Genomic DNA, 7,614 nt, shown 5'->3' with positions numbered 1-7,614 from the left:
ATTAATGATGTTTTTTAGCTCTGTCCCATTAACGCAAATATGACTTGATGAGGATGAAACAAAACGGCCACTACCATTTTTGTTTTTGGCGTATATGCCATCAAACTGGTAATTAGGACTAGCAGAGATGGTGTAATGACTTCACATCTGCCACCGGGAAGAAACAAAATGGCCACACATGTTGTTAGTGGAAGGCATTTTAAGTCTTCTATAGCTGTCAAACACAGATACGCCTGGTGATGTTAGACTGCTTTGTACAGGTAGATACTTGCAGAACTCACGTACAGCGTGTCTTATGGCTGATTGTCACATTCTCGCTGTGGAGGTGAGGTGAGCCAAGCAGAGCCATATTTAATGTTCCTTCCTTTGTGAGTGCAGAAATGAAGCGCCTGTGCCATTATGGTGGGTTTATTAGTATGTCGGGCGGTTAAAATGCGCCTTCGGCTCCCCCCCCCCGGGTTGTTCAGGTTAAAAATATATATTTGGTACTTGATTTAAAAAAAAATGGCTTAACCACATGTCGCAGCGCTTATGCTCTTCCACCTGCTGGGCCGCCATTACGCCGTCATTCAACACAGTGAAAAGAGACAGGATAGGGAAACCGCGATTAAACATCCGCCATTGCTTTATGTTTAACAGTCATATTAGATTGAACCAACTCGCTGTCGAGCTAGCTCTACCGGCCATGTAGAAGAAAGCACCTTTATCCCAAATTTAGTGTTATGTTTCAGATATTTTTTTAAACCTCTGTTACAGTTGTTAGTTATTTATTTTTAAAGAGAACACGTCAAATAGGTATGTGTAACAGTTCACAACATTTCCACTGTCACTGCAGTTATAAATAAACATAATGAAAACCTAATCGTTGATGTTTGCTAGCATACTCATTTTGTCGGTCACATCGGTTTTTTCGGACAGCTCGTTGGATTTTGACCTTGAGGACGGTTATTCCTAAATTGACCTAGAGTTGTAGGAAAATTGTGCTACTTTTAAGTAGGTAGGGTTCAATGATGTTGGCCTGAATTGTTTGGTTACACTGGCCATCGGGTATAGCTAGCGAGCCTTAATTTGACGAAGCAACAAAGGAGATCGAAGAGCCGAGACCAGCATTCTTGTTTTTTTTTTTAATCGTACTTTATTTTCCTGTGGGGAAGGCTAGGTCTAAGTTTAATTTTTATTTAAGTTTAACTTTAGGTGGGGATAGTTATTTTAGCGCACAGGGCAGTGTTCGCTAGGTACTGCTATGGCATCCAATTTCGAACAATTATAATCCTCCGCGCTTTGCTCGGCCTGTGCTAGGCGCTAGTGTTGACGTTAAAGTCGGAAAACACTATCCAGACCCGTTGATAGGGTCTAGCCGGGACTGCCTATCTGTGGCTGGCCAATGGACGACCAACAGGGCAGGTCTACATGTGAAGAATATGCTGAAGAAAGCGCTGTGAGTCTGTGCTTACTGGGAACGGTGGAGGTAAGTTACCCGTAATTTGTTTTATTTATACAAAAACACGCCGTTTCCGTTCTTTTCGGACCTTACCGAACAAAGAGGTTAGGGCTCTTAGTGTCTTTATTGTCTCGGTTTTTGGAAATCCAGCACTCTGGCTCCTCATAACACAAAGACCGGCTTGAACCATCCCAAGGAAACACCAGCTTGGAGGTTTTTGACTTCCTATCAGAGCTCAAATTTCCTCCGATTAGATTTTCTTAATTCCGGTTAATGTAGTCACACTCGGTTGTAATTGCATTTTCCTTACACCTGTGTGTGATTGTAACTTATTTCCTAACCATTTGCTACAATAAAACAAAACAATGAGCCAGCCTTTGGTGCAGTACGATGCATGCTTAGCCAAAATGTTAGAAAACAAATCCAGACTACTGAACCGAAAGCCGGTCAGCCTGTTAGTCACAACACGACTATATTTGCTTTCCGAGTGCATAAAGCGAAAGTAAGAGGATTGCACGTTAAAGCTCAAGTTTCTCAGACTGAAAGTTTTCTGCATTGGGTCGTTCGCGGGGAAAAAAAATGGACAACAACGCGAGACTTCTATACATTGAAGAAAAGGAGGGGTGGGGGGAGCATCAGCAGCAACATGGCTCAAATGTCCAGCAGCACTCAGCTTGTACATCGTTTACCGTTTGAATGTACACACGACAAGATGAAAACAATTAAATGTAAACGTGAGGAAAGCCTCAGATTCTATCTTCCACAGACAGACAATAGGAAGATTAGTCAGCTAATCAAGTAGCTTGGTCTCACTCACTGCCCCCTCCTTCCCTGTCTGTCATCAAGGGTTAAACACCAGCTATGGCACTAACATGACATGATGAAAGTTTTCTTTTTTAAGAAGAACAAACCTGAGATCACCGCACAGACCATATGTTAGTAGTATATAAATAATTTAGCTGAAATGATACATGATGTACAAATACAAACAAAAACAGTGTTACAAATAATATATTACAAAGTATATACTACAAAGAATCAATGATAAAGAAAATAGGCTGTTGTTCTCTCTGTAGTGCTTTGTTGCATTTTTTATAAATGCATTAAAAAGCAGTGAATTAAAACAACAAAGATCTTACTAGGTTCTGCACCTGTTTAGATATTAAACAAGGGGTGTGTATAACTTTCCAGGAATTTTTATTATGGTAAGATAGTTTCAGGTAAAACTAAGCTGCAGCTTGTGAGTTAACATCAGCGATGGATTTAAAGGGGCAAGCAGTAATTTCTCACGGTTATTAATTTGAAAAAGGGATTCTGTACTTATAAATATACATAGTGTGTAAATATATCTTCCAACATGCAGTCAAAACTTAATTAATCTGTTAAAAAGGCATGGTGTTTTACATATGTGGCTAGAGACTGGCCACATATTTAGTATATCAAAGGCAAAGAGAAGTCGTAGCTGTTCCTATGTCATGGAGGGTTATTAACATTTTTGTTGCACCATCAGACTCAAGGTAATGGAAAGATCATACCTATGTTTTTCATTGGAGATGGGATATCCTTAGAAAGTCTCATTGTCTTCCTCCTCACCTTAAACCTCACCTTCTTAACTGAAGTCACTGCTCAACACAAAAACATGCTCATTTATTATCGATATTGTCACAACTACTTTTTATCAGGTAATCAGAATGTGTCCGTACCGTCTTTGGATAGCTGACAAATCCTGCTAAAAAAACAGATGGTTATAAGCTAACATTATGGTAGTTAATGTTTCATTACATGCTCATATCGCATGAAGTTTATTTTTTAATTAGTGTTAGAGTCCCGTAATGTTAGATCCACTTCAAAAATAGTTTAACTAACACTGACTAACAGCAGCTAATGACAGCAAAAAAGCAGCGTTTACCATCATTTCAGCAAATCTTCAACATCTCATGTCACTATCACTGTCATTGGTCACTAGTGAGCTTCTGACTCACTGACCTGTGTCAGATTCCTTTCACCAAGTTTTATAGCCTCCTATTGAGTAAATAAGAGTGGAGACCTTTCACCCAACATTTTCCATACTTTAGTAGAAACAAGATGGGCATAGATACAGTCTAAAATCATTTTTAAAAAAATCTCATGTTCTACAACAGCCACTGTAGCTAGGATTATGCACTTTAATTTGGAAGGGTAAGAAAAGAGAAATGTTGACTGCATTTTGCAATCTATTGACATCTAGCGGAGTGCTTCCGCTCCAGTGTTCCGACATCGGGCTTCCAATTTAACTAGAACCTAGCATGATCTTGGGCTCATGATGTCACCAATGCAGTCCATTATTCAACAAAGAAACTACTTATGCACCAGACAATGAAGTGTCATAGTAAAACAATATGGCATTAAAACTACTTAATGTCTGAATCGCTTTTATTTTTTAAGATTCACTGTGTAATTAAGTAGAACTACCTGGTAGAGCATGCACGTATATTAAGTAAATATTAAGTACTGTGTACAACTTTACGCTTTATAAATGTGTATGCAGTGTTATGTTATGAAATTATGAAATAAAAATTTAAACTGATTTACATAACTGAAAAACCAAAGTCTTCATAATCTGTTAGCATCTACCTTTGTTTTGGTTTTGCGTGAACAACATGGCGGCGGGCGACATCCCAGAATGCATTGCGATTTCCGATTTCCAGTAGTAGATTGAAGGATAATCACAAGATCATCGTCCTGTGTGCTCAAGTTGTAAAACCACTATCTTGGGCTCAATACATATGCGTTGTTCGTTAATTTTAGTTGAGGTTAGGTTTCGTTCATAACACGTCTGTTCTCATGATGTGTTAAGTGGCCCTAGTTTTTGTTTTTCCCAAAAGTCTTAAGCTCATTAGCGTCAGCGGTCCGTCACAGTGGGAGTAGGTTATCACTTTTTAGCAATGATTGAAAGCCACGTGACACGGTCACCCTCTCACCCTTGTGTGTAGATGACGTTGTTGCACGCTGGCCCCGTGTTATGGTAAAATGGTAAATGGCCTGTATTTATATAGCGCTTTACTAGTCCCTAAGGACCCCAAAGCGCTTTACATATCCAGTCATCCACCCATTCACGCACACATTCACACACTGGTGATGGCAAGCTACATTGTAGCCACAGCCACCCTGGGGCGCACTGACAGAGGCGAGGCTGCCGGACACTGGCGCCACCGGGCCCTCTGACCACCACCAGTAGGCAACGGGTGAGGTGTCTTGCCCAAGGACACAACGACCGAGACTGTCCAAGCCGGGGCTCGAACCGGCAACCTTCCGATTACAAGGCGAACTCCCAACTCTTGAGCCACGATCGCCCCGTGTTGTGTGTTGATTGTATTGTAGGTAAGAAAACGAGTCAGTTGTATAAAATGTTACTGTGCATACCTACTGCTGTCAAAGCAAAGTCTGTTTTACATGAATATTAAATATTGTGCGCCGTGTCTCTTGTTATGACCGGGTCATTCAGACTTTCGCCTTGTTGAAAGTGGAGGGTCGGACTTTGAGGGGAAAGTGAGCTCATTCAAACACGAAGCCGACATGTTCAGCTGCAGTCAGATTAAATGAAATGACTGCATCTTCGGATAGGCTTAAAATTGACTTAACAGTGTGCTCCAACAGACACGTCTCTACAATCGAGACGTCCTACCGACAAAAACATGGCGAGAAGCAAAGCATTCACGAAACATTTGTGCGCCTTCTGTCGCTGCGGCTACCCCCACTAACGGCTAACTTGCTAATTTAGCTAGCGGCTAAGTTATCCGGTAGCCCTAAAGAGGTGTAGGAAAAAGTAACTTCTACTTTTTTTAACGACTGGTCTATAGAGGTAATAAAACTGCTTGAAACAACCAAAGATCAAGTAAACAAACAGAAATGGCAACAAGTATCTGAGCAGAGAAGAAACAACTGTAGAAAGTTTTCTGCAGTCACATGATCATCTTTTTAAAATGTATTGTAATCCAAAAGATCCTGTTACAGCTCCCCGGAATTGAGGCAAACAGCCTCTAACAAAATAGCTTAAGTAGGATAAAGTGCAGTCTGACAACACATGTATTTTAAAAATTGAAGGTAAAGTAAACACGAAGTGAAAGAATATATTTAAATAATTATAAAGTAATATAGTTATGATATAATGAAGCAAAATATCTCATAAAACAATGGAAATTTAAAATAAATATTGTACTTTTAGAATCAACAGTAAAGTCAGAAGATTAAAAGGACACATATGTATCACATTGTGCCTATTAATATGTTTTTGTTGTTGTTGTTTTTAAGAAATCTTATTCTCTGGAAGGAATACTTCTGCTAAACTCTCCTGTAGCTTTAAGCTCGTGATTCTTTGAGTTCCATGTCTCTGTCTTATTACGTCTCTGGTTTTACTTATGGTATATGGTAAATGTGTATATAGAAAGAATATAAGGATTATAGCCATGAAATACTATAACAGTTTTAGTTTTGGCGCGCTAATCTTTGTGTGTTAATATTCTCTCTGGCTTTATCCAAATGTATTTTGTGTTTTTTGTTTTGTTTTTCTAGAGAGCTGCAAGATGGAGAGCACAGTGGTCAGGACCTCAGACTCCTCAACTGATAAATATTTTTATTTGAAATGGATCAACAGTCTCCTGAAGACAAACTTCAAAAATGTGGAGGAGATGGGTTCAGGTGATTCATCAGTATGAATAGTCCAATATATTTCTATGCATCTGGCTTAGCCCACTTTAATAACCTTCAACACGATATCACAGCAAAATGTAATAGATGTGCCGTTTCACCGTGTCCATTCCACACTTTGCCTTTCCAAAAAACGTGAAATAGACATGCATGCAGAAGTTCCATTACTGCATGCAGAAATTGCGTTACCAGTAGGTGGAGAGAAAAGCCTCGAAGTCGGTAATGAACAAAAAATGTGTTAAGTACATTCCAATTACTGGAAACAAATAAGCTCTGCAGCTTATATGTATTTATGTGTAAGTGTGTTAATAATGGACTGGCGTGACTTTTACACATTTTGCCGCGGTACTGGGTTGCAACATTAATCTTAGACTTTAGATTAAGTCTAAGTGCAAATGAGAGACTGAACAGCTCTGTAACCCCGCCAAGCTTTTACTGGCCTTAAGTTAAACTGCTTATGTCATATTTTGAAGCAACTCCAGAGAACACAGTGTACATGTATTGGTTACTGAGATGCTGATGATAAAGTGTTGTTCATTAAATAAAAATAGCCTGTTTCTGCTAGAATAACTGCTGTGGACCATGTAGTTTTTAAAAAAAAACAAACAACGATTCTCCCTCTGTTAACATAACTTGTCTATGTGTGTGATCTGATAGGTGCGTGCCACTGTCAGATGATGGACTGTGTTTTTCCTGGATCTATTGACATGAGCAAGGTGAAGTTTGATGCACAAAGTGAGGACGACTGTAAGCACAATTTCAGACTACTCCATGAGGCCTTCAGCACAAATGGTATCACAAAGGTAGGTATGCATTAGTTCTCTACTAGAATAGCATTAAAGTGTCTTAGCTCATGCATTTGTTTTAATACATTTTGTTATTAATTTCTCAGTGTCATTACCTATTAATGTCTTTACACTGTGTCTACAAATCAGCAAGTCATCACTACTTTCTTACCTAAATTTCTTTGCACTCTGCTTACAAATTTAAAATTTATATATGCAGAAATATTGAAGGTCTAGCTTTCCAAAAATGTCAAGATACACATTTACTAAATTCTTAGCATATTATATCTGTAACATAAAATATTTTTTAAAACTGTTAATTTATTCATGCTTGTGCCACAAACATCAATAGTTTTAATAATAATAATAATAATAATTACTAGCTATGAAAGAAATGTGCAATTCCTTGTAAGTATAACAGTGGATATATGTCTTTTGAAGAAAACTTTATTCAGTAATGAGTTTTACAATATAGTGTTTATAAATGTTATTTTGTCTTCTTTGTCCTGATACAGAAAATTCCAGTTGAGAAGCTCATAAAAGGGGATTTTAACAGCAACATTAAGTTCCTCAAGTGGTTCAAGGGCTTCTACGCAGAAAATGTGAAAAGTAATGATTATGACGCTGTGAAAGCTCGTGACAGCTGTGATATCAGCCCTATTTTGGTGTCTCCTAAGTCAGGTAATTGTCATGCAAGATTTT

General features: G+C 38.6%; 1 protein-coding gene across 4 annotated transcripts in view; it reads left to right on the top strand.

The window, feature by feature from the left end:
• Window positions 1-403: 403 nt before the first annotated feature.
• Window positions 404-7,614, top strand: part of dnmt3ba (DNA (cytosine-5-)-methyltransferase 3 beta, duplicate a) — a 28,454-nt gene continuing 21,243 nt past the window's right edge. For all 4 annotated transcript variants that reach the window (XM_085261209.1, XM_085261207.1, XM_085261208.1 and 1 more), the window contains exons 1-4: window positions 404-1,468; window positions 5,993-6,118; window positions 6,785-6,930; window positions 7,428-7,593. In XM_085261209.1, coding sequence (XP_085117335.1) covers window positions 6,004-6,118; window positions 6,785-6,930; window positions 7,428-7,593 — 427 coding nt within the window. In that variant the 5' untranslated portion in view covers window positions 404-1,468; window positions 5,993-6,003. The remainder of the gene's footprint in view (window positions 1,469-5,992; window positions 6,119-6,784; window positions 6,931-7,427; window positions 7,594-7,614) is intronic.

The sequence above is a fragment of the Mchenga conophoros genome, linkage group LG20 (assembly GCF_057382185.1).
Source record: "Mchenga conophoros isolate Kocher_MC1m ecotype Shallow Benthic linkage group LG20, M_conophoros_male_GT1.1, whole genome shotgun sequence".
NCBI classification, from domain to species: Eukaryota; Metazoa; Chordata; class Actinopteri; order Cichliformes; family Cichlidae; genus Mchenga; species Mchenga conophoros.
The sequence above is the reverse complement of the archived record's forward strand: the minus strand, read 5'-3'. Positions and strand labels throughout refer to the sequence as shown.